General features: G+C 41.3%; 1 protein-coding gene across 2 annotated transcripts; it reads left to right on the top strand.

The window, feature by feature from the left end:
• Positions 1-27,154, top strand: DCLK3 (doublecortin like kinase 3). Of its 2 annotated transcripts, none has more exons than XM_056337711.1 (5): positions 1-239; positions 13,178-15,066; positions 22,549-22,681; positions 23,596-23,763; positions 24,642-27,154. In XM_056337711.1, the coding sequence occupies exons 1-5, from the start codon at positions 170-172 to the stop codon at positions 24,833-24,835; spliced, it is 2,454 nt and encodes an 817-aa protein (XP_056193686.1). In that variant the 5' UTR covers positions 1-169; the 3' UTR covers positions 24,836-27,154. The 2 variants fall into 2 exon arrangements, with proteins under 2 accessions (XP_056193686.1, XP_056193685.1); XM_056337710.1 differs by having other exon boundaries at positions 27-239; positions 24,639-27,154.
• Positions 27,155-27,390: the final 236 nt, after the last annotated feature.

Below are 27,390 nucleotides of genomic sequence, written 5' to 3'. Positions count from 1 at the left end.
TACGCGGCGCCGCCTCCCCGCCGGCTCCCCTCCCTCTCACTGCCCCGGCAGCCGGGAGGCGGCGCGGAGGGACCGGGCGTGCGGCGGGGCACGGTGCGGTGCGCGCAGCCCCCGGCCCCAGCTCCGGCCCCAGCTCCGGCCCAGCCGAGCCGCCCTGCCGAGCTGAGCCATGCCGGCCGCCGCGCCGCCCCCGCTCCAGCCCGCGGCGGGCTCCTGCTGCCCCTACGGCCACTGCGCGGGTGAGTGCCCCCTTCCCTCGGCCCTCCCGGGGCACATCGCCGGCCCCCGGCCCGGCAGCGCGCCTTGCGGCGGGTCACGCTGGGAGGATCGGGGCGGGCTGCGGGGGGCGTGAGGCGGCGGCCAAACTTCCTCCGCGGGTCCTTGCGCGCCTGTGGGGTCGCGGCGAGCTGGGGGAGCTTTCGGTGGCGTTGGGGCTTGAAGCGGGGGCTCGAGGGGGAAGGGGCGATTCCCGCTCGGCGGTGGGGTTGAGGCGAGGGCTTTGGGAAGGAGGGAAGGCTTTTAAAAAAAAGGAGGTCTCCGAAGGTGTGAATTTGGAGTGGTCATTCCACCGTGCTCCTTCAGTTACTTGTAATTTCGACTAAAGCGAAGCTCCCCTTCCCCATCCCCTTCCCTCGTAGCGGAAACTAACGAAGTGGCCCAGCCCTTGGGTAGCGGAGCGAAAGGCTGCTACCAGGTGGAGAGCCAGTCCCTGTGGCTTCCCGCAGGGGGCCGGGGGGCCGGGCGGTCTGCGCTTCCTTCCCAGGCCGGGAGACCACCCCAGCAGCCGGCCGAGGTACAGCGGCAAGCCTCGAAGCCCTGAGCGCGAAGTCACTGTGTTACTGCTTTGAAAGGCACGCACAGTGTCGGCTATACTGCAATAAAAAGATTGAAGATTACAAGTAACTTGCACTCTCCATAGACGGTGTGAGCCCGGTTTGTGTGGAGTGAGCGCTCGTGGGCTGCTCAGGGGGCCATGGAAAGATTTTAAGCTGTTGCACAGCTGTGTGTTAAAGCGTAGTTAAGGGTGGTGAATTTTCCCTGCAGGTGGAGCTAAGTGGATTACAGGTGCAGGCACAAAGGGTGGCAAGGGCTGTTTGTGTCAGGTGGGGATGCTCTGACATGCGGTAGCCAAACCTCTGGGGAAGAATGCCGGTTGTGCCCTCGTATCCCCTGACTTCTGTAGTTATATTGGTTAAGTTTTCTCCTATTGAATTACAGAACAGATATTTATAGGAAAACTGTTCCATCACTTTTCACTGTGCAGCGTTATCTTCTGCCTTCCTCAGGGAACATTCAGTACACAATGTTAGCAGGACTGGATGGGACACTGATATGAGCTAATGGAACAATTTTCACGTTTCGGACAGAACCTCATAAACTGAAACTTTTGCTGCACTGAATAGGTTTCCTTTTAAACAAACAAACCGACCAACCCCTAGTAATATTCTGGCTTCTTCCTCTGAGTGTTTAGATTGCAGCCTGTGTTTAGGGAGGGGGATAATCTAAGAGTTCAGCACCAAACCTGATTGTTCATCCTGCATGGTTTTGCTACTAGCTTTACGTAGAAATGAAAATGTATGTTATACGCATGTTTGCATGCAAATCTGCCTTCCCACCCCCTTGTCTCCTTTTGCTTTAGCCCCCCCTCCCTTTTTCCTTTTGATGCTTCTTGTATTTTTTGTACGGTCTGAAGGCAGTTGTGACTCTTAGAAATGTTGAAAACCGGCAGAGTCCCAAAACAGTCAGCAAGTGAACCAAGCTTACAAAACCTATTACTGCAACTTTATGTAGTAGAAGTGCTGTTATTACAGCAACTCTGTCGTGGTTTTCTCAAGAGGTGGCTGCATTTTATATTTCAGGAAGCCATCCTGTGGCTGTCTGGATAAAACTGATCCTGCAGAGTTTCTTTCTTATAGTGTAATGGGCATGGATCTCCCTGAAATGGCATGACTCTTTCCATGAAAATTTTTGTGGGAACACATCAGCTAAGAGCTAGCTTCTTGGTAAATCTCCATCTGTGATTCATTAACCTGAATTAGTTAATTGGACTTAAACTGTCAGCAAAGATAACTTGGTTTTAATTCAAGATATTGGCAGCTGTTCAAGCCTCTGAATTTGAGCTGTGCTAAAGTTACCTTGTCTTTATTGTTGTTTTTTTTAATACTCAAGTTAATTACCTTGGGCATGGTAACTTGAGTTTGGAATGTATCTTTATCTGGTGGTGTCACTATATGCTTTGTATCTGTCTGCACTGCTGCTTTTTCTAGTCTTGTTCTGCGGAGCTTCACAATTTTGGCATCTACAGGACTTTCAGCATGTGGTGACTAAGGGAAGTTGTGTGGGATTCATTTCCCCATTTCTAAGATTACTTAGCTTAGTTTGTTTTCTGCAGAAACATCTATAGTTTCGTAGAAATTGGGGAAGCCGATGGTCCTCCTGTCTCTTCCAACAGCTCTAGGGCTAATTGAGTTGGTTCCTGTCACTGCTTTTTGTCTTTTCCTTTGACCTGGTGATTTCTGAACATTCAACGATATTTGAAATCAGCATTATATAGACTTTCTTATAATTAGCACGAAAACATTATGGTGACTTTAGCAGACTCAGATCTGATCCAGATCTCACTGAAGATAATGTGAATCTTTTAATTGGCTTCGGTGCAACTTGGATCAGAGCTGAAAATGTAGTAGTTTAATGAGGTGAATGTAACACTTCTTAACCATATACTATTTTCTAAGTTTTTCTCATTTTCAGGGTATGGGGTCTGTCCCTTTGGAATATTCACCACATATTGGAAACAATGAAAAAAGAAGGTGGAGCTACTACTTCGATAGGTTCTAATATAAATTGGAGTTTTGGTAATGCTTGCAAATTGTTTATCTTGCCTAGCAGTAGTTTGCCTTCACTGCAAATGAAAGTCTGGCACATCTACCATCTTCCCTCTGTTGCTAGTATAGTTTACTCAGTCTAATTATTGTAGGAATGCAAAACAATTATTTATGTCATATTCTTAGAAGAAGCACTCAGTAATCGTTCTGAAAACACCACCTCCCACTCAATCAGTATTGCTAGCCTGTGTATGTACTCCAACTTTTTAGTTTTCTTGTCATCCCAAGTAATGTAGCTAATGGAAATGCTGACAAATGTCTGGTGGTGTGAAAATCCTGATCTTTCTGCTTGTCATCATGCTCTTAGGTCTAGTTTGCTTAGAGTTTTCCCTGAGAAGCCCATTTTATTTTGCATTGATGACTTTGTAATAGATGAGCCTCTGCTGAAAAGTGGTTCTGTGATAACGGGGTTGGAAATTCTACATTGATATGCAAGTTAACCTCTCTTAAACATACTAAGTTCCAAAGAAAACTTTGAGGTAATCAACCCTTTTGCAAACCAGATAGAGAATCAGGCTCTGGCTGGGTCTTTCCTTTAGTTATACAATAAGATTATTGGTAATAAAGTATCTGGAAGCCTAATCAAACCCACAGTGACACCTCTGCAAACTCTCTTTATTTTCATTGGGTTTGCTCAGTTGCAACTGATTAGTCATCAAGTTGAGATTTAGGAAGCTATGCAAATAAAATCTCCCACAAGAAGAAACAAAATCCTGCTCCTTTGACTGAGGCAACGTTGGCTAGTAGGATTAAAAAGCAGTGAAAGCTTACTTTGTGGTGAAACTGAATAATTAATTTGAAATATATGGTAGTTCAGGAGTCAGAAGCGTCAACATGAAAGTGAAACTCCCTGTACAGTGAGCCTTGAGAAACACATGAAGGGCTTTGCCAGATGGATCCTGGCAAATATCACAGTTGTGTAAGATGTTTTTGTTTCCCTCTGTCGGTTCTGTCCCTCTCCTGAAACATTCTTGATGGAAGGTCCTCGCACTGCAGACCTCACTTCTTTTGGTTACTGGGGCAGACCCTAAAGCTGTCAAACTGCAGAAAGCAGCCATGGCTGTTCCCAGTAAAACACACTGCCTGTCATCTTTGAAAGAAATGAAGTAAATGAGTAGTTTCATAATATTCTTTTTTTGGTTTTATGCAGGATAACAACTTAAACTGATCCTCACACCTCCAAAGGCACTGATTCATTTCACGTGCAGTCTTACGTTTCACTTAGTCTTTACAGAGTATGCATCTGTATACTTCTTTAAAGGGCTTTATGCTTGCTTTTTGATTTGCTACCCTTAAAATGTCAGAAAGAAGATAATAAAAGTGGGGTTCTGCTCTAAAAAAAAAAAAAAAAAAAAAGTAAAAATCATGGTACTTGTGACTCATTAACAGACTACATGAAATCTTTTACTTTCATCTGCTGCTCTGGGGTGATTCAGTGCAGTTTAACACTAACACATGGCAATAGCCATCTGTGTTTGCTGTAAATATTTTATTTTTTAATTACAAATGGCTTGATTTAGAAAATCTTAAACTGTACGGTGGGGTGACTGTGAGCCTGCAGGAGAAGGAAGTGAACACCTGGGAAGGTAATTTTTGGGCAACCACTGTTGCCAGGTTGGAAAGGGAGTGTAACACTGAGAGAGCAAGCCAGGCTGTCCTGGACCTTGCTGCTCCATCCTGCAGGGAGCTGGGCTGGGAAGGGCCAGGGAAAGCTGCAAAAGAGCGCTCAACATTAGCAAAGGAGAAAGGGGAAGGAGGAGAAAAAAACAAATAAGGCAAGGAACCCCTTGAGTTTATCTTCTTTGAGGAGAAAGAAGGAAAGGTGGCTGCTAAATGTCATCTATCTCTCATGGTTCTCAAACAGTAAATACGGTCACGTGTTGCTGCATGCTGAGCCTCCTACATGCATTTCACTGCGGGGTGGCACGCGCAGTGGGGCTGGGGGAGACACAGAGGCACCATCAATTTTCAGAATGGAAAAATCTAGAGCCTGTCTAGCCATAGTGAGAGATCCAATGTTGCCATTGCTCAGTCTCCCGCTCCCTGCTGAAGTCCAGCCAGCTGCAAGGTTTTCCACCAAGGGTGTCCCTCCAGACAGCCCTTCCCATCTTAGGAACTCCTTTGCTGCAGCATTTTCATGCTTTTTGGCTGCTCTGGTAGTCTTTACCGTCTAGCATTTCCCAAAAACTCAGAGGTCTATGTTCCAAAACTGGCAGTGAAAAGGGAGTGAGAGAAAGGGGCAGGGAGACGGGAGTAGAGTCCCTTCCTCCGTAAGAATGGTGTTTATGGGACTGAAAGATTTGGAGATCTCTACTTTCCAGTTTGTATGACATAATGGATGCTTATTCTTAAAAGAAAAAGTTTTTATTCTTAAAAGAAAAAGCAGATATGTTGAAGATATGGTGTATGATGCAAAGTTTTGAAGTCATCTTGCCTGCCCTTATGAGGGCAGGGAGTAGGTCCAAAGGTGTGCATCTCCCATACTCTTGCACTCTCAGAGGAGCCATTAAGGACATTTTCTTTCCTCACAGCTGACACTTTGGCACTCATTTAATGGGACCAGACATATCTGGCGAGGAGAAACTGTAGTTCTGTTAGTGACGTGTGGAACAGAAGGAACCCAACTTGACACATAGCTGAGTTTGCAGGGCTGGCAGTTAAAGGAAAAATAATATTACATGTGAATTTAAGCGTGCTTCATGTGAAATTGTGAAAGATAATGAACTTGGAATCCCAACATACTAATTTTATACGATCTTTCAGGGCTAAAACTTTATATTTGTGAGATACAGATGCTATTCTGTTGTTGGGGTTTTTTTCTTTTTTTTTTGTCAATGAGCCTGAATTAGTTTATCTTTGGTGAATTTAAGGGTGCTGCCTGAGCTGCTGAGTGATTTTTAATTTTCTGCAAATTGGGTTAGACTGGGTCAGCAACTGATCTCCATTACACTAGTGCAAATCAGACATGGATGTCCTGACCTGAGTATGACTGAAGATGTCCATTAGGGTAGCAGAAATAACACAGAAATCAAACTGATTCCCTTTTTTAAAAAACTGTTCCTGAAAGATTCCAGGTAATAAATGGTATTTGTAATATTGAACATGGTTTTGTTTTCCTTATGCACCAGTGGCTAATGAAGATAAGAATTTGTGCAAATATCATGATGAGTTATTTTTTTTATGTAATTGGATAAAGTACACTTCAGTCTTCTAAAAACACTTAGATTGTGCATATTTTATTTGGTTTAGTAAACCGTGGTTCTAATACCTTATTATTTACAGTAATATTTTATTGCATAGTGTCTTTTATAACTGCCTTACCATCAAATATATTCTGAACATGTAAGATTTGTTCAATGTATTAAAAAAACCACAACTTCTACAAGGCCAGGTACTTATAATGTAACATTTTTCAGGTTACAAAGTCAAGCCTTTATGACTATTGATTAGCAGTGCTATCCCCCCAACCCATGTTCCTGTGCATTAAGATATAAACATTAATTACACTATCAGATGCTGCTTCCCCCCCCCAGGGTCTCTGGCTCCATCAGTCCATATGATGGACAAAGCTTACTTAATGAGCATCTACTTACTGTTTACCCTGGCTGTTTGTGCCTTTCACTGCATGCTTTTTGAACCCTGCTGTTAATACAGGCTTATTAACTTGTGGGCTTCTCTGTCATGGTTATTGCTACAGCAACAAACATAGATTAGCATCGCTGTGATGCCTGTAAAGAGATGGCATGGACTGCATTCAGTGGGAGTCAAGGTGCAAAAACCAGTCAAAAGTACTTTACTTTGGGGAAGAATGCAGCTTGAGATGCCCAGGTCCTAAATTTTGGGACAATTTAGTGTTATCTATGTGTTGTGTTATCTTGCCTTGTGTCTGAAGTACCTTTTCCACTATATTTTCTTGCAGCTTGAGCACTGAGCAGGTTTGCAGATCAGGTCTCAGGATATTGTTTTGGCCACCAGAACGTAATCCCCTCCGAGAAATCTAGATTAAGTTGATTGCCTTTAAACTCTATGGAATTGGCTGAGAGAAAATTCAGTTCTTTGGGGTTGTGCACTCACTGCCTTACGCAGAGAAACGATTCTTCCTGTATTCTTTCACTATTCACATGGCACAGTCCTGATTCCAGTTTATCTGTAAAAAAGGGTCCACTGTACCCTGGAGTAGACATAGGAAAAACTGGAGGCACTTCTAAACTATTTTGTTTGCAAGGAGGAAGTGAATTCAAGTTATACTGAAGTCTTGATTTTGTCCTGTCTTAATGATGACCTTGCTAATGCTCTCTTCATGTAGTCACCTGTTTGTGTGCATGTAGGTTTTCCTGGTTTTTAAAAAAGAAAAGTCAAGGTGAACTAATATGGTAAGTGACAACAAAAGCAGGTAGATGTTCTTTATGAAGAGCTGAAAGGAGCAGATCATGTGAGGACAGTTCTGTTGTTGGCTCCCAATCCTGTCCTTTTGCTGAAGTTCAGCATCCAGCCTGACTTCCTGACCCACTCTTACTTATTCTCACCTTCACGTTTTACTGCTTCTTATTACAGTCTCTGTCAGCTTCCACTGTGTCAGCAAAGTTCATAGAAATTGCTATCAGCCAATATCAGAGTTCATAGGAACTGACTCTAACTGTGGCCCTATTTGCTCCATTCCCTGCAGTCTGTCACAGTTCCTTTTATAACTTTGTTTCTCATATCCTTCCAGTCCAGTTCTTCACTAGGTTTCCTTTTTCAGTTTCAGTGTCTGGCCCTGCTACATGCTGGCTGGCTTCTGGACAGTGATACCAGAAAAGCAATGACCCTTTCAGTTCCCTCTCCTACTCCCACCCTTCATCTTCTCTCCCTGCAAGTTCCAGCTCCCCCTCCCAGCTCATACTGCATTGTGTCTCCTTGGCGTTTCCCCAACCAACTACTGTTTTTAATCCTTTTGCCGTACCCTGTTTTAGAAGAAACGTCTAGTCCTGTCTCTTTTCTGGGCCAGTTGTCTTCCAGAACGCATGGGAGGACAGTGACCCCTTCTCCCTAGTCCTGTTTGTCTGTCTCTGTACATGTTTGTCTATAGTCTTAGTTTTCTTTGGTGCCAAAGTCCCCATGCTCCATGTTTTCTTCCAGTCTCCCTTCTGACAGGCCATTTCCGGTCTTCTGGGTTTTCCTTATTGACTCTCCATCTCCGTGTGAGAAGCCCAGCCACCTTTACTACAGTCCCAAACTTTTGATTCAACTGCTCAGCTTCCACTTTTCATAGTAACATTACTGTCTTGGCCTGATAGCTGATGGGGTTTTTGAAAGCAACCAGACACTGACCTCCCACCAAAATAGCTTGTACAATACCTCTGAATGCCCCGTTTCCAGAGGTTCCTTTCCTTTGTGACCTGCTCTGTCTGCTCTTGGCCGAATCAAACAGCTCCTACACAGAGGAGCACCGTGGGATTGCCAAGAGGACAGAGAGACAAGCTGTCTTCTCAGTTCTGGTGCTTGAGTCTCCTCTAGCAGTTTCTAACATAGCTGTTATGGGGGAAAAAAACATTTTTCAGACTTGGCTTGAATCACACTGGGGTCCTCAGGGTTCACCTCTGAGCTGTGTGAGCCTTTGGAGCTTGCTCAGGCTGGAACTAGCAGGGACTGTCCTGCCACGTTTGACACTGTCTCAATCCATTCCTTGTGAAATGTGAGTTTCTTTTTCTACTGAGGATTTTATCTGGACAAAACTGACAGAGTGTGACTACCTTTTTGTTGTTGCTGAAATCATCACCAGTCCTGACTCAAAATCTCTGCACTGAAATCCTGTAAAGCGTGGCAAGGAGGCAAGGATGAGCGGGAGGGAAGGAAAGAGAGGGTGCTACAGCTGTGGCTCTTGAGAGAAAAAGTCACCAGCAGTGTTTCCAACAGCAGGGCTGTAAATAATGCTCATGTAAAATTTACTTGGTGTAAAAGGATGCCCGTGATCATATTTTGTTTCCGTGTAACTAATTTAGTACATTGAGACTTGTCGTGCAGCTACCTCAGTCTTGGGCACTAATGGTGTGCGCTAGCCATGAAAGTTGCAAAATTTAATCATTTACAAGCAGAGGAGATCAAGATGGCCTGCCTCCGGAGGGCTCAGCTCCATCCCCGAGCCAGCTGCTGATGCACACCAGTAACCCGTGTGAACTACATGCTTGGCAGCTCCGAGTTAGAGGCCAGAGGCATTGTTCACCCTCAAGTACTCTTAAGATACTTGATACTTTGACATGAATTAAATGGTTTGGGTTCCAATTAAGCTTAATTTTTTTCCCCTATGGTCTTTGTTTTGCATGCCCTCAGCAGGCATTGCTAGGGGGTAAGGGAAAAACTGGACATTTTTAGTGCAGTTCTTTCTCTTCCTATTTGAAACAGTGTTTTGTTTATCCTGTGTTGGGACCAATATATCAAAAAGACTACCAGATACATAGTTTCTGTCATGTGCAACTTCGCTTGCATGAAGAATGCTGCTAATGTTTCAGTGAATTTTCACCGTTGCTTTTGTAAGTGGAGGCTTTCCTATTGATCCAAGGCCCTCTGAAGAAATTGCAGGGCTTAAATAACACCATCTTATTCACAGGAAGAAATGCCATAACTAGATCCTATTTCAGTGTTGCCTTCTGTTTTAAATTGTGTTGTAATACTCCTTGTAAAAATTTAATTTCACTGCAACCTGTGACTTGATAGCAGAATTAGCTGCTGGGTAAACTATTCAGTTAATTACTGAAACTCTGAGCTCAAGGAGGAGAGCCAAGAGAGGATGCAAGATGAATGGCAATATTTTAATTAATGAACAAAACCTTATAGACTGGTTAAAGGAAGGGATAAGTTTTGAAGGACAAATGGCAGCAGCACATTTTTAATTGCAAGAATAGGTTGACCTCTGGCAAACCCTGTTACTCTGCCGTTGTAAGGGGTGTGGCCAAGCAATTCCTTAAGATATAGATTGATTAATTGGATTAAGATATAGATGGATTGATTGGAGTACAATTCTGCCACCTCTACAATTTTCTGCTTCCTTAATCTTTTGCATCATCCTGTATATTGATACTTGGTGATACATGAGCATATATAGATAGATGTGTATATGGATAAAAAAAGACAGATGCATGCATCCATCCATATTAACATTTAGAAGAAATATGTGTTTTTGATAACGATTAGCTCTCAGTAAGACAGTAAAAGAAAAAGATGCATTTTATTCTCTGATGTATAATTTGCCAGTGCTCAGACACACTGAAGTGTGTTTCTGATACCACCTCCCTCTTCATTCCTCTCCCACTTGTATATAAATATGGAAACAAGATTTGGAAGCAATATAAATTGTAGCTGTAGGATTTGTATATGTGTGTGACCTTTGAAGGCTTTCTAGAAATGCTTGTTACTGCTTTGTGTGCACTTTCGTGACAGATTGAGACTAGCTTCATGTGTATCAGTTCAAATAAATATAGCATAACTGGAAAATAACAGGAATTATGACTGAAATAGCTGTAACAGCCAATTTAATTTAATTTTTTATTTTATGTAATATATAGTCATTGTGACCAGCCCTTTGACAAAATTTGACAATTTCCCTTTTCTCAGAAAACATTGGGAAATTAATTCCTTTATGCATTGATTTAAGCATTCATGTGACTTCCTTTTTCATCTTAGAAAATCATGCAGCATTATTCTTGTTCCTAAAAGTATTAAATTCTTACATGTGGCTTGTGTCAAACTGTTTTTGGCTAGCGATTCAGCCAGTTTAAAAAGCACAAAACCCCATTCCTGGGTTGTTCTTAGCAATTACATAAAATGCTCTTATTCTGTTAGTTATAGAATTAAAAAATAAACTTGTTATTTCTGTTTAAAGCCAGCCGATTTAGTGAAGAAAGGAAACATAATTGATATTTGGGTAATTGAAACAATCACCAGTGCAGCCAAGGCACTTAAAATGAATGGTTTATAGAAAGGTGTGATAATGGCAGCATAGCTGAGAGAAACATAATCTGCGAGAAAAGTTGTTATTAGTGCCACATTGTTTTTATATTGTACCAAGATTATAAGCAGTAACAATGTCACACACTGTTCCCATAAGCAAGATAATGCTTTGATGACAGTGGGTACGCAAGAATCTGGAAATGTTGATTAAATGCAGAGCTTCAGCAGTTCCTGGTAACCAACATGTTCTGGAGTTGATTTAGATTTCAGAGAATTATTATTACATCAGATTTTTTTTGATTTTTTTTTATTCTCCCCCATTCAGAGTAGGCTTTGTTCTAGGTGGAATGTAAATACCTGATTGCTGAAAAATCACTAACACATATGTAGTCATCTTTTGATAACAAGAGATCATCCTCAAAAAGCAGAATGAATACAGAAATAACTTGTACAACCACCAAGCATTAGTCACACGTAGCTCTTATATAATGCTTACATCTTCAATCAGTGTGCTGGCGGCTGTGCTTCTTTGTAATATTTATTTGGAGAAGAAGTATCTGTCTCATTTGGCAGAGGAAGAAAATGGAGCCAAGAGTTAAGGGATGTGCTGGGGGGGCGGCTGCGCTTCTTTGTAATATATATTTGGAGAAGTAGTATGTGTCTCATTTGGCAGAGGAAGAAAATGGAGCCAAGAGTTAAGGGACGTGCTGGGGGGCACGCAGCGCTTAGCTGGTGGAAGTATTGCAACTGAGAAGTGTCCATCATTGTACATCAAAGTCACCAGCAGAGCGGAGGTCAGCAGCAGTGTCTCATGTGCTTTCCTGACTCAACTCCTGGCCTTTCAGAGATGCTGGTTTTGAGGCAGAGCGAGTGCGGCAGCACTTGTAGTTTTTTCTTTTGTTTGTTGTTCTAGGTGAGGAGGCGTATTTCCTCTCCACTCTGTTGTGCCTTGATGAAAAGGACACATAAAAATACATAGCTTGAAATACTGAAAATGCCTTTTCAGCTGTTGAAAACCAAAATGTAGATAACCCTAGCACCAAGAGGAACGCTCATGCACGCACATTGTCTTTTGTGGATTTGCCCACTGCACTGTGACACTGTAATCACAGTAATGTATGAAAATGGGTGGGATTCTCTGGAAGATAAGTCATTTGTGTATGGGAATTTCCTTGTAATGGTTCACTAAGCATTCTGAGTGCTTTCTTTTGGCTTGGTCCTGTTAGTTTATACATACTAATGTTTGTTCTCAGCTGAACTGCAGGACTATTAAATGGAGTTGGAAGCACTCTGTGATCTGATCTCATTCTGAAAGCTTATTACTTGGGGCTGAAAAGAATTGCATTGTAATGAAGTTTTAATCTTACTAAGTACAAGAAATCAGAGAAGTTTAAGGAGGTGTTTTTATTCTTAGCTTATTGTTGTGTTCATAGACAGTGAATTATATTATCACTTGGTTTGCCCATAGCCATGTGTTCTCTTTTCAGTTCTTCCTTTTCAGAATTACATGTAAAGAATGGTGGTATTCTTTTTGGTTGATGTTCGAAGGTGAAATATGAGAGGGAAAATTGTTAATGTCCCTAGAAGACAGTCAGGACTCAGTGTGATTTGACATAGTTTTTAGAATAAAAACGTCAAACCAAAATATTGGAAAACCAGGACTCCAATTATCAAACAAAATAAGATGGCTTTTCTTTGAGGGAAAAAATAAATCACATTACTATTAAATGTAATTAAAATTTGCGGTAAAATTATAGCAGAAGTAATGCTTTTTAGGAATAATATCATTTAGTTATTTTGTTGTAGAAATCTAGAATGAACGGTCCAGGGAAAGTGAAGAGGAGATTAATAAGAATATAAAGTTGCACACACATAGCTGTCTGGTAGCAATTTTAAGACAGAAGTAATTAGTTTCTTTTACTTCGTGCAATGTAATTGTGGAACTTGTTGCCACAGGGTTTACAGAGGCCAAAATTGTAATTGGGTTCAGAAGGGAATCAAGTGAGTTCATGGTAGGCAGAGTCATAAGAGAATGCTAAACAATCTGGATGCAATCCTGGTGCAAGTAACCCCGCTTTTTTGAGGATTTCTGGAACATAGGAGGATTTAGGAGAAGGATCTATTTGTTTCCAATATTACTGGTTTTTTTAATAGCACCGAGTGCATTTACATTTTCTCACAAACTTGAAAACTTTTGTAGTTGCACATATATGTAGTTACTCCTTACTGGCAGTTAAAGTCCTTTATAAGCATTGAGTGCTCCTACTCTTACTCTTGAGGTCACAAACACAGATATGTAGAAAACTATTACTCGAAAGATCTGATGATGCAAACTGAATAATATGCCTGCTCTTTATTTGCTTTAGGACGCCGAGGCTTCTTTGGCCATTCGTCCCACAATGCAAGCTCAAAAGTAAAAGAGAGGAAACTTCAAGGGTCTTGCCCTCCTGTTGGTCATGGAAACTATGGAAAACCGTGTTTGAGTGAAAGCAGTCATAGGTCCCCATTTTTTAATCCCCATAATGGTTTTCACACGATACATTCAGAGCACAGTCCCGTGAAGCCAAGGATTATTACGGTGGTGAAACCTGGTGGACACACACTGAGAAGAATAACCTTGCTTCTCAACAGGAGATCAGTCCAGACCTTTGAACAGCTGATGGCTGACATTTCAGAAGCTCTGGGATTTCCACGCTGGAAGAATGACCGTGTGAGAAAGCTTTACAATTTGAGAGGTAGAGAAATCCGAAGTGTTTCGGACTTCTTCAGGGAAGGTGATGCATTCATAGCTATGGGTAGGGAGCCCCTGACTTTGAAGAACCTGGAAGTAGTATTACAAGAACTTTATCCTGATAATCCTTATGCTGCCAGTGCTGCCATTCAGCAGAACGAGGAGCAGTCCCAAAAACTGAAGAGCAGGCTATATGACAAGGCTTCGAAAGTGGACAGTGGCTTTGATGAGACAGAAATTACCAAGAACTGCAGCGATGCTATGTCGCCCAAACTGGTAGCTGGGCGTGAAGGAAAAAGTCAAGCCAAGACAAAGCAAGAGGAAAAAATGAGAATAAAAAAAAAGTGGACTAGAGAGAGCTGGGGTGGTGAGCAAGGAGTGAAGCCTTCTAGAAAAGCCCGAGAAAGCGAAAGGTACCTTGACCGCGAGAGGAGCCCTGAGGAGGGATTAGAAGACAGTTCAGAAGAGGTGGTGAGGTGTGAGAAGTGTGAACAGGAAAGGCAGGCCAGACAAAGGTTACAAAGGGAAAGGCGGGCTGAGGCCTCATTTGAAAACAGAGACCTGAATGCAGGTGCATGTCAGAGGTACCACGTAGAAAGAAATGCAAAAATCAGGAATTGCCGAAAATCTTCAGAAACTTGTCTGGAAGGTGAGGAAGTTGTTTGGAAAGATAATGGCTGTAGGAGGACATGGAAGCCCCTACATAGGAATGTTAACGAAGGGCTAGAGAAGCAAAAAAGGAGCCTTGAGAAGGAAAGGGGTGTGGAGAAACATGAAAACCACGGGAAGGAAGTAGTAAAAATCAAGAAGAATGCTGTAGAAGGGCTGCAGCTAACTTGTGAAGTGAAGGAAGAGAATGGAAGTAGCTGTGTAATGAGCCAAAGTGGTTGGCTAAAGAAAGATACTCCGAGGGATGCTGAGAAACCATCTAAAACACATAGGGATGGCAGAGAGGGACAAAGAGCTAAAGAGGAGGGTGCCAGAAGAGAGGGAAATATCATACGTAGAGAGAGTGACATGACACGGCGAGAAAAAACAGGGGACCGCAGACTGAATAAAGAAGAAAACAAGGCTCAGGGATTGGAAAACACAAGCCGGAGGCATGCCATTAAAACCAGAACTGATGTGGAAAAACACTATGAGATCGGCAGAACTATTGGGGATGGGAACTTTGCAGTGGTGAAAGAATGTCGCCACTGTGACTCCAATCAGATCTATGCCATGAAAATTGTTGATAAATCCAAGCTGAAGGGGAAAGAGGACATGATGGAAAGTGAAATTCTGATTATTAGGAGTCTCTCTCATCCTAATATAGTAAGCTTAATTGAAGTCTATGAGACAGAAGCTGAGATCTACCTAATCCTAGAGTATGTCCCGGGAGGAGACTTATTTGATGCAATCATAGAAAGTGTGAAGTTCACAGAGCATGATGCTGCTGTCATGATCACTGACCTGTGTGAAGCACTGGTTTATATTCACAGTAAGAACATTGTCCACAGGGACCTCAAACCAGAGAATCTTTTGGTAAGTATTGACAAACAAATTACATGTTTGCAGGAGCTGAATTTATTTTCCTTTTAGCTATGGATCTTTGAATATTTTTAAGCAAATACTATGCAGAGATAATGTGCTGTGGCAGGACTGCTTGGAAAAATGGATACAATTTTGAAGTGAAATTACCATCAGTTTACTTCATGTAGAACTGCTGTGCATTGCAGATAGCAGTGCTTGCAGATAGAAATTCAGATAAAAATGACCTGGCTTTCACCGGTAGTGAACATTTGTATTTTTTTTGAAAATCAGGCCTGTTACTTAATATCTGACTTTTAGGTATGCAAAGATGATTTTTTTTGTATGAGGCATGCACTGAATCGTAAGGCGTCTTCCTTGCAGACCAAAATTTATTAAAATTGCTAATTTAGCTTATTTATTTGGTGGAATTTTTGTCCACTGCAGTCACACATCTTGCAGAATGCTGTGCTAGTCCTCTACTGTAGCGATTTCTATCTTGTGACAATTTATTTTCTTGGGAGCAGAAGTATGATGCAGTTGATTGAAATAATCTGACAGTAAAATCTGAGTGTTTTGGTGAAATACAGCACTAAAGTCAGCTCAAATACTAACTTCATGCCAAAGAGGAAGGTTCTTTTTTCCATCACATTTCTGAGGCTACATTCTTTGCATCCAGTGCTGAAGTCAATAGACTTACTCACATGTGTGATATTCATAGAAACGTCTGCAGTATTGATACTTGACAAGACACCCATTGTAGAACACTAACAGTAGGCAATTCTCCCTTGCTAATCGTGTATCACACTCTTGTACTAGTGTTCCAAGTTTCCTGATAGATAGAAACCAAATATTTGCCAGTCTCTAAGAAATCTGATTTGATCTGCTGGTGAAAGATCATAGTTAGCCAGAAAAAAATATAATGAATGATTTAGTCCTATGTGCCATTCAGTTCTTTAAGGGAATTACTTTTGGGAAGACATCAGTGTGAATTTCTGGAGAAAAGCAGCAGTGTAGCCTGTAGGACATGCAGAGGTTGAACAAAGCTGGCCCTGAGTGGTTTGCTCCCAAACTTTTTGACTAACCACTATCATCTATACTAGGTCTTGCTATGCATCCTGCTTAGTCTGATGACAATCCTTGGTATGTGGTCTGTGTGTAAATAAAAGATGGCGAGTGCAAGTGCCTGGTTTGCAGGAATAAGTAGGCTTGTAGGCCCAGCCTTCATGACTCATTCTGCCATTAGAAAAAAACTTCACTTAAAACTGCAGGGCTTTTCCCAGAAGCTAATTTTCCATTATGAACCAAGCTCTGTCTTTCCTGTTTGCTAAAAACAAACCAGTGCATGTGGAACACCTGAGACCAGATGCTCCATTTCCCTCTATAATATGTAATCATCACAGTGATGAAGATAAACCAAGAGAGGCAAGATACAGGTCTGTTATGGTTGTTTTCACATTTAGCTCACAGCACTGCAAAACAGATTGCTGGGCAGTGGCGAAGTTACGTAGCACTGAAATAATCACATTGCCCATTCTGACAGTCAGAAAATACTTTCCAGGGACAGACTGGCCCCCAGCCTGTAGGTATTTTCTCATACAAGAACAAGTGTTACTCAAACACTGTGGGAAAGAAACTTGTACCTGTTCCAGTTTCACTTTGCTGCTCCTTGGCTGTGAACACCTATATTAGGTATCATTTACATGAGGCATCCTTTTGAAAAGTTAGTCTGGTCAACAAGCCAAATGAGTTTGTAAGCTCTTGATATGTTGACATGTTGGGTAGTTGGATAGCCCACATACTATCGTATAAGCATCCCTATAAATACAGGCCATTTGAGCAAGATTCTGGCTTTTCTTACTTTTTAACATGCTGCCTCTGACTCCTCAGGGACTGGAGCAGTAGCAGCAGAGCACGAAGAAGACTGCCACTAGTCTTGATGTCAGCCAGTACTGAACAGTAACAAACGGTATTGAATCAAATTTCATGGGTTCACCTGCTGTTGGTGGCTCAGGGGCTGGAGGCAGCCTTCTGTAGAGGAAGCGCGGTGCTGCAAGATCCTGCAGGGATGTCCTTGATTGTGGTATACCTCTCGCTTCACATTCCTAGACTACGGATGTTTAAGTCTGAATTATTCTCCCTAGACTTTCTTGGTACACAGAGGACAGAAACAGATATCTGCTTTTAGGTTGTCGACTTGTTTGTCCTACTTTGGGGTCTTCTTTTAGTTAGGTGGATCTTGTCCTTTTTCTTGTCAACAGTTTTTCTGTAACCCTTTAGAGCAAATGGGAAATGGAAGGGAAAAGATCTTTGGTCTATTTTACTAAGGAAATGCATTTGTCTCCTGTAAACCTGCTTTGTCCTGTTCCTAATGACTTCTGAACATACTGGCTAAGTTTCATTGGAGTTGACAGAGCAGCAGCAAAGCGGGGAAGAAAATATTTCCATAATCTTCACGAAAACAAGCAGCTGGAGAAAGAAGGAAACCCCTTTCTGTCCCTACAGAGGAAAAGGTGGAAGTACACTTTGATGTCTAGTGAATTGCAAAATTATTGACACAGGAGGGAGTTGGAAACTTGATTTAATTATTAGTTCACTGCACTACTGTTCCTCTTATGGCACTGTTCCCTACTTATAAACTTCTGTAACAGTCCACCATCATTGTTTTTTGGTTTTCCCTCTCTCTCTTTCACTACTGTGTCTGCTCACAAGGATGAGACTCTTTGCAGCGTAACTGTGAGGCAGAAGGGTGGTGACTTGCGCTACAAAAACAAAATCTGTTTGACAGCTGGTATGAAGACAGCTGCTCTGACTCCCTCCCATCTGCTAACAGAATCACCTCATTTAGGGCTAGGTGTTCAGCAGGAAAACCTTTGCTACCAAGGATGAGCAATGTGGTGTGTTTGGTCCTACAAAGGAAGCTAGTCAGTTTTTTAATGCTGAAGGAGCAGAATTTTATGGCCAAGGGCTTTAGCTAAGGGGCTGTTTAATTCTGCAGTTGCTGGCTTTTCTTGACCTGTGCATGAGAAATTAATTTCAAAATGTGGTGTTCTTCCAGGCTATAGCTGTGGAAGACACAAGGTCACCTCCTTGTCCCCCTTAGGAGGAAGGATTGTATTTGTGATGGTATGCTTATCTTTTTTTATGCTTCCCAAACCTACTAATGTGGTTATTGTTCAACACTCAGCTTCCTAAATAAGTGTTATAGCTTTTTATTCATTTGAGCTCTTTTCCTTTTTTCTCTTCTCTTTCGGTCAAGTTTTCATGAGCACTTTGAGTGCCTTTCTGTCCTTTAACTTTGCTTTTGTGATACTATTTACATGTACACAAAGCACTGTCTGAGATTTCTGAGTGTATTTGAATTAAAATCCTGTTTAACCAGTTACCTGTCAAGAGCTTTCAGTATGATAATCCTACATAGGGAATTTTCTGTAAGGTTTTTCATAGAGAATCTTCTAGCTAGCAGGGATGTCTGAAACTTAAAACACGTAAGCAGTGCTTTTTCTTCAGCTCTATCTGTTTCAAATATACAAAACATGACATGGGGTAGCTTGCTTTCATGATGTCTAGAAGAAGAACCTGTGCTACCACATATATGTGCATACAGAGATATTAATCTATAAATCATAATCTTAAACACCCTGATAGATTTCACAAGGTAGATATGAAAAGAAACAAGTGCATGAAGTAGCGGGAGTCATCAACAGACAGGCAAAAAGGACGATATCAATTTATCCCTTCTTTGACGGTGAACTTGGCTTTGTATTAGTGTATTATAATTTTCTGGATGTATGGCTGGGATAGCTAGAAATCCTCAGATAGTATTCTAATATCCTGCTCTGGCATCTGTATTTGAGAGGGTAGCGAGCAATTCTGTCTGCATTAGTCCAAGAGTACCAGATACTGGCTTCCCTTGCAGTTGAAGTACGTAAGTGCAGTTGTATGACCTAAACTGACCGTCTATAGAAAGTGTACTGAATACAGGTCTTTCTTATCTCATTAACTCTACAGGCATGTAAGACAAGGCAACACTCTTAAATGGACTTTTGGAACCATTCTTTGTAGTGTTGAATGCAGAAAGAGTAATAGCTGTCTTTTAGGCGTCACTGTAAGGCTAGTACGTTCATTTAATGTTACCGTATGTGCTTTATTCTCACCATTTTACAGAGCGCATACTGCAGATGTCAGAGGCTAGATTTTTCTTGAGCAGGTTGTTCATTTCTGTGATGCTGCTGTGAGTAAGTAGCCGTGGCCTCAGGAAGGAATAAAAGCAACCTGAGAAGCTTTTGTTTCTACTGTGAAGCTTATTTGCATGCTCAGTGTGATGCCAGGTGATGGAAAGGTAGACTGGAGAGTACAAAGTTGGGGATGAAGGGAATGCTTACTCTGCCTGAGCTGACTTTGAGTTATTTTGAGCAGAGTGTTAGTGAAGATGCTGAGGAGTTCTGGGTTGAGGTTTTCAGGCGGGCTGACAGGTTACATGCTGTCTTTGAAATGATTGTCACAAAGCTGTGAAAATATATCTACGGTGCATGCTGTTCCTACCTGTTCAGTTGTTAAATAAAATGAAAGCTCAGTGGGTTTGTCCTGGAAGAACAGATGATGCAGTGTTGCCACCTTGTGCTGTGGTGAGAGATAAGGAGTCTGGCGTCCTGATAAAAGAAAAAGTGTAACACTGTGTTTTTACAAAGCAAGACATTTCCTGCTGATTTTAGGATTGGGAGTAAGAGCAGTGTGTTCTCCACCCTCCCCACCCCCACTGCTGGTTTCTAAAAATGTATATAAACGTTTAAGTGTTATTTATCTGAATACAGTAGCATGCAGGGTATTAGTTGAAATTCCATTTTCTTATATCATCTTAAAAGTTTTATTTATACGATAGGAAAATAAATTCAGGTTTATATTTTCATAGTGCATATAAAATTGAGCATTTCAAGTGTGAGGCTTTGTAGCTTTCTACCACTGACCCCTATTGTTAGATTATAAATCCTGTGGATACATGCTGCTCTAGGAAGTAACTGTTACCTTTGTAATTTATTTTTCATTTTTGTTAGCTTGTTGTGTCCACAGTGCATTGTGGCAAAAAAACCCACCATCATGAAGCCGACTAGTGTAACAGAGAAAATGGCTGTGCCATTTTAGCTTTCTCCTGCAGAAGTTTTGACTACATGATTGTAGTAAACTAAGTTTCATAAGGAAAAATATTTTTTTCTTAGAAAACCAGAGAAAGACCTAAAATGTTTTGGTTCATCACAACTAGAAGAGTGCTTATATTTTCTATAAAGAAGATAAAAATGGATTAGCAGGCTGTAATGTATTATAAAGTAATACTTTTTTCTTTAAAAAAAAAAGAAAAGAGAGACAAAACCCCGGACTTTTTGCTTAATGGAAACTGCATGAGTGCTTACAGTTACTAGAAAGATGATAAACGGGGATTAGTCACCTGTAATATAGGAGGAAATTTTGTCCCATCTGTGCCCTTAGTTGTCTTGTAATAGAGACTAGCTTGAATTTTTGGCTTTCTAAAGCACTGTCGGATAGCAACGTATGAGTATGCACGGCATATACCTGTTGCATTATACTCCACTTTGTCCATTCAAAAGCAGGGTGAAGATTTCCTTGGCTTTCTTGTAGACATTTTAGCTGCTGATCTGTTCCTCGTAGTCCCAGAGACAGACCATTTTTCATTTAAAGCAAATTCATAACGCTTTTTATCTCTTAAAGGATATTTGAATATCAGTCACCAGTGTTATGAATACTCATGTGTTTAATTATATTGCTACATTCTTCATGACTTGGCCTTTTAATACAGAATCATAGAATGGTTTGGGTTGGAAGAGACCTTTAAAGGTCATCTAGTCCAAGCCCCCTGCAGTGAGCATCTTCAACTAGATCAGGTTGCTCAGAGCCCTGTCCAACCTGACCTTGAATGTTTCCAAGGACGGGGGATCTACCACATCTCTGGGCAACCTGTTCTGGTGTTTCACCACCGTTATCGTAAAAAAATTCTGCCTTATATCTAGTCTGAATCCACCCTCCTTTAATTTAAAGCCATTACATCTTGTCCTGTCACAACAGGCCCTACTAAAAGGCTGTCCCCATCTTTCTTATAAGCCCCCTTCAAGTGCTGAAAGGCCATGGTATGGTTTCCCTGGAGCCTTCTCCAGGCTAAACGATCCCAAGTCTCTCAGCCTTTCCTCATAGGAGAGGTGTCCCATCCCTCTGATCATCTTTGTGGCTCTCCTCTGGACTCGCTCCAACAGGTCCATGTCTCTCTTTCCTGTTCTGAGGACTCCACCACCAGACTCAGTGCTGCAGGTGGGGTCTCACCAGAGCGGAGCAGAGGGGCAGCATCACCTCCCCTGACCTGCTGGCCACACCTCCCTTGATGCAGCCCAGGATAAGGTTGGCTTTCTGGGCTGCAAGTGCACATTGCCAGGTCATGTCCACTGTTTCATCCAGCAGTATCCCCGAGTCCCTCTGCACAGGGCTGCTCTCAATCCCTTCATCCCCCAACCTGTATTGATGCTGGGGGTTGCCCTGACCCAGGTGGAGGACCTTGCACTTGTCCTCATGAGGTTCACACAGGCCTGCTTCTCGAGCTTGTCCAGGTCCCTCTGAATGGCATCTCGTCCTTCAGGCATGTCAGCTGCACCCCCCAGCTTGGTGTTGTCTGCAAACTTGCTGAGGATGTACTCTATCCAACTATGTCACTGACATATTTTGTTTCTTAAAATAATGTTTCATTAACTGCATTAGAAATTAATGCTAAAGACTCATGCATACAAAATTAGAATGGGGAGAAGTGTTTTGATTACTTTCCAGGTGGATGCAGGAGATGGGAACTGCTGAAAAGACCCATTTAGAAGGATGTTCTGCAGGGTTCCATTTCTCCAACTCTTACTGTGTGATGACTGTGACTCATTTATTATTTGCGTGGCAGCAGATAGGGTAACAGAGCAATTTGCAAAGAAAGTAAAGCCTTGGTTTGTTGGGGGGGTTTTTGTGTTTTGGGTTTTTTTTTGTGTTAGACCAGTATGATGGAGATATTTTTCAAGTGACGCTGTAAAGTCAGTAGCTTGCTTGGGAATACCGCATTTAAGCGGACAGATACCCACAGCATTCTTCTTTGCTTTCCCAGGGGGAAGGAAAAGTTTACTTTCCCAAGAGGAAATAATAGCATTTAATTGACTCTTGGTTATTTTTTGTCTTCCTCCTTTTAATTTCTTGGAAATTACAGTGTGCCAGAGTTTGTAAAGCAAAGGTTTCTTTTCCCATTATTGCTTGTCCTCTTAATTATATGTACCCTCTTAATATATGGGGGGGGAAAACCACTTTCTGAATACTGTTTATCAAAATACTGTTTCCATTTGATGTTGCTTCACTTGAAGGTGCTATTATTAGAATGTCTTACTGTTTATTATTAACTACTTCCTTTATCTTTTGCTGTCTTAAAATGCACCTGGACTAAATATATGTATTTTTCATTGCATGTAGGTTCAGCATAATGCAGATAAATCTACTACACTGAAACTAGCAGATTTTGGCCTTGCAAAGCAGGTTACGAAACCCATATTTACTGTGTGTGGGACACCAACGTATGTTGCCCCTGAAATACTTGCTGAGAAAGGTGAGCATATATATTCATAATTTGTTGTGAATCATACAATTACTCTGAACTTTCTGATCATGGAAATATTCCAGAACATTTCAACCTCCTGATACGTCTTTGCAGGGTAGGAGGTTGGCTAGCAGCGTAATCTGTGAGAGGAAATGAAACCTTTTAGCTTTTGACAAACAGAAGCATGACATCAGTCATGTTTGCATTATTAATGTCTATGGTAATATAACAATGATTTCCAAGCAGCCAAACCAAAAATATCATAGATAGTCATGGCTGGTGTGGGGAAATGAGCAAGAGTTCATGTTGCAACCTGAGGGTGGTCAGCCCCATTTGATGACCATAACCCAAATGGCTTTCCAAGGCCCCTAATGATGCAGAAACATTGTGAACATATATGTTAAACTGAAGTAACAGGCCAAAACGTGTTTTGCCTGAGAAGAAATTTTGGAGATTTCGTAGCCAAAAAGATTCAGACCTGGAAAGGAGTCAGTTTTGTTGATGACTCAAGTATAACTATTTCTGGGTTCTGTGGAGCTGGGTTGCACGTCTCCAGTTATATCCAATTTCAATGGAAACTTGGCAATTTCTTAGTGCTTTTTTGAAGGGAATCTGAGGAGGACTATTTTAGAAAAACACGCTGTGTTTTCTTGATTAGGCTGCAATTGACACTGGCCTTGTGAGACAGTGTTTGTGAAACATGTTGAAGAGAGGCACTTGTGAGAGCTGTGGTTATTACCAGGCAGAGCAGTTCAGCTTGTAAGTGTGGTGTACCAGCCACTTATTCTTCTGCTGACCTCTTCTCTCTGAGAAACTGAGCAGAGCTGTGTTCCTTGGAAAACAGAATGAAAAGGAAACAGCTCCCTACCAGTTGTAAGTTGTCTTTCTGAAAGAGGACTTTTGGTTTGTCTTTTCTTCCTTAGGCTACGGGCTCGAAGTAGATATGTGGGCAGCTGGTGTGATCCTTTACATTCTGCTCTGCGGATTTCCCCCTTTTCGCAGTCAGGACCGTGATCAAGAAGAACTGTTTCAGATCATACAGCTGGGTCACTACGAGTTCCTTTCCCCATACTGGGACAATATTTCTGCAGGTAAGGTTCAGCATATATAGCAGATCTGAGAAGTGACGGACTTCTTCCTTAGGGTGGGAAGAACTCCCTTTTGTTCAGGACAGTGAGCTCAATGAAGTTGAGAGTGTCTCACAGGTCTCTTTTGGGCGATTCTGTGTTTGCTTTAAATGTGAATTTAGTCCTCTGGTGGTATCGAAGGCTGCGAGTCAGCATATTGGGTCTGACTGATTTAGTGGATTGCTCCCGTTCTGAAGCAAGAGCAAGGGTTTTCCTCACCTTGCTTATGTGAATTGTCCCTGTAGAAAAAGGTACCAAAACAATCTCCAGGGTTATGGTAGATTGTAAAGAAGTATGCTACACAGACGTCCAAAACTGAGAATGAAACCCTTGCTCTGCAGAACACAGTGTGGATTTTCTATTGAGATCAATAGGGTGGTAGGTTTTTTTCCTTCTCACGGGCTAGTACAGTGTCTTTTGTGAACTCTTCAAAATCAGAAACCCTAAAAACCCTCTCTCCGTATACATTCTTTTAAAGAACATGCTTAACAGTGATCTACGACTTTTATGCTCCTTGTAGGGTGAGATAGCCAATGCTATTTCCTATGAATCTGAACACTTAGCCTTATGCTTTTAGCATGCTTTCAAGATTAAATTCCTTTCACTTTTTCCTCCCTTTAGGAAGGGGAGAATGATATCAGGAAAAGATATGCTGGAGATTTAACATCTCTTGTCACTAGTTCTAAATCCAGTTGTTAGAATATCTTCTGGGTATAGTCACAAAAGTCTCTAGGGTAAAACTAATAAAAAATAAGAAGGACATTTTGTGTATGTATAACTGTCAGCATCATCACATCACTGTTCCTTTCCCTCTTCTCCTTTTCTTTCTTTCACAATAGCAGCAAAAGACCTCATAACCAGGCTGTTGATAGTGGATCCCCAGAAGCGCTACACAGCACGCCAAGTACTTCAGCACCCTTGGATCAGAACAGCTGGAAAAAATAACAGCCGAAATTTACAGCGGGAAGTGACAATAAATATTGAACGTCATTTCCGGGCCCAGCGCCGAAAGGAAGTTGCTGATGAGGACACATGAAATCTCTTCAAGCTCGTTTTGTCATCATCTATTGATTAACAAATTATTTATGTTTTCTTTTCTAAATGAATTGGGCCTTTAGTGTATAGCTGTTACTGGCTATTGCCATACCTTTTTTTGTTGTTGTTGTTTGGTTCTGAGATTCTGAAGAAAGACAGAGATTAAATTTGCATCCACCTCCCTCTGATGTTACTTGGGAGTCTCTCTGTTGACAGCATAGATATTTCCTGGAAGGTCCCTATTATTTTTCTTTAAATATTGACTTGGGCTGTTACATTACGAAATGTATATCTATTTTAGATGAGAAATGTTTGCTTCTATGGCTGGCCCTAGTGAGGACTCTTCTCTTGTCTTTTTTTATATGATATCTTCCAGGAGTTTTGTGTTTATAATGTTTTGTGTTTATAATGTTTTCAAAATAGCTGTCTGCATACACATCCTAAACTAATTCACTAAACTGTCTTTTCACCATATCCTGCTAGCAATGGAGAAGGTGAAAGAATAAAAAAAAGTAAATATATTATTTAGCTGTAGGGTTCGTTAAATAAGCAGCAAGATACTATTTATTAAATTGTGAAAGAAGAAAAATCCTTATAGACTAAATCAGCTGTTTTATGATATCTCATGTGGCAACATCTTTCTTGGGATGTTCTCTGGGCCATCTGGTAATAGGTGGTACAATGTTTCTGTTAAATGATGGTGGTGCCAAGTAATATGGCAGTTTCGTTTGTGAGAAGAGCTGGGAAGACACCATGGCTGATATCTTTTCAAGACTGCAATAACTTTCAAAGAGCTTTTCTTCCTACTCTGGGAAGCAGGAAGTTAAGCAGTTCTAAGGGACCTTTGGTTCTTTTCCCAAAGGTGTATTTATGAAAAGATAAGCTTTTTTTTCGTGCTGATTTTTTTTCTTAGAGGCCATCCACGTGCATCTGTGATTCTTCTATGCTGATGGAGAAGAGATAGCTGGGAAGCTGTTTTTGTGACTTAAGTTATCCTTGCCTTCATGGTTCCCCTTTCATCAACACACTTCACAGCTGAACTGCCTCTATACACTTTTTCAGTGTAGTTTAGCAATTGTTTGATCCTCCCCGTGCCCCCCCCGCCCCGTTGCCTTCCCTAGGGACTCTTTCTCATTGCTTCCATGAGAATGGGCAATGGGTTGAAATTACATTAAAATTCAACTTGGGGAAAAACAACAACTTGTTGGCTATGGAAGGGTCTCCCAAGGGAAGTGTCAGATGCTTTATTGCCTGTGTTTTTTATAATTTGATTGGATGCAAATTAAAGAGATCCTGGGGGAGGGAAATACAGTCCTGAGAAAGGCCGTGACCTAGAACAGCTTTTAAATCTCAGAATTTTTGGTTAACTAGTCAAATCCAAAAAGCACTTGAGTTTTCTGTTTTATAATTCTTTATCCATGAGTTCCATGTGCTAGCAAATAATATTGACGTTAAAATATCAGTGGTATTAGCATTGAATTCATAGCTTGTAGAAATGAGTGAGGGTATTTTAAAATTGCAGAGCTGCTGCTCTGCCTATGTATTTCATAATGAGAAATGTCAGAAACATTTCAGAATCAGTAGAACATTTTCAGAATTATATGAACCAGAATATTATTTTTGGTGAGTGCTAATATTTTGTGTGGACTTTCTGAATTACCAAAAAGTGTGGGGTACTGTCATCATGTTTCTGTTTCAACTTGTAACTGTTTTGCTGCAAGAATGATATATGAAACTAGGGACAACTTGGCTTTTAAAGGAGAATTGCACTTTCAGTCGAACTGGCTTGTTTTTAATAGATATTGGAATAAGACTTGCTATGGAGTTCAAGCATCTGTGAAACGAACCAGTCAAATCTTTACTGTATGCCCAAGTAGTATCTATGCGGTATGTCATGCCTTTGATTTAGAGGCCCTAAGTCAGGAAGACTTCCCCTCTTCCTGAAAATAAGAATGGATTTAAGTGCTTTCCTGAGTTAAGACTATGTGTAACCTAGTATTCTAAAAGTGTTATGTGGTCTTTGAGTACCAGTAATAACTTCTCCTCTGTTAATTTAAGTCTATTTTGGATAGGAAACTGTGGTAAAATAGCTTCTGACTTGCAATATTATATTTTGTAATTATCATATTTTTAATATAGTTACTTAGGAATAAAGTTTGAAGTGACAAAAATAATATTTTATCAGTAGTGAATCTGACAGTTCGGAGATTGTGTTACAAGTTGCCTTTTTCACCTCTAAGAACTTGTCTACAGCCTTATTCATAGCGCCGAAGACAGAGAATTTGCTTGTAATGAATATAAAAGTAATTATTTTTTCAAATATTTTGTTTTTCTCTCAAGTTCTCTGGGTCCCAGGCAGACTAAACACGGGCTGTGCTGAGTACTGTCACTGCATTGCATCTTTAAGTACAGGCAGTGCTGCGGGACTGGTTTGTTGCTGTTGCTAGTAGACATGGCATTAAGCCCTCCTTCTTCAGGTTGGAGGCTGAAAAAGCTTCCAGGTGCTGCTTCTCAGGGTTTTTGCCTCTATCTTTCTCTCTCCTACGTAGATTTTCC

This window comes from Falco biarmicus, chromosome 4, assembly GCF_023638135.1.
Source record: "Falco biarmicus isolate bFalBia1 chromosome 4, bFalBia1.pri, whole genome shotgun sequence".
Lineage (NCBI taxonomy): Eukaryota > Metazoa > Chordata > Aves > Falconiformes > Falconidae > Falco > Falco biarmicus.
This window is presented reverse-complemented; position numbering and strand designations above follow the sequence as displayed.

What these genes read in the sequence shown, in the direction of transcription:
- DCLK3 (XM_056337710.1), top strand. Translation starts at nt 170, where the DNA reads ATGCCGGCCGCCGCGCCGCCCCCGCTCCAGCCCGCGGCGGGCTCCTGC. An exon ending in TGAAATACTTGCTGAGAAAG is followed by an intron (nt 22,682 to 23,595) that starts GTGAGCATATAT and finishes TTTCTTCCTTAG; the next exon opens with GCTACGGGCTCGAAGTAGAT. An exon ending in CTGGGACAATATTTCTGCAG is followed by an intron (nt 23,764 to 24,638) that starts GTAAGGTTCAGC and finishes CTTTCACAATAG; the next exon opens with CAGCAAAAGACCTCATAACC.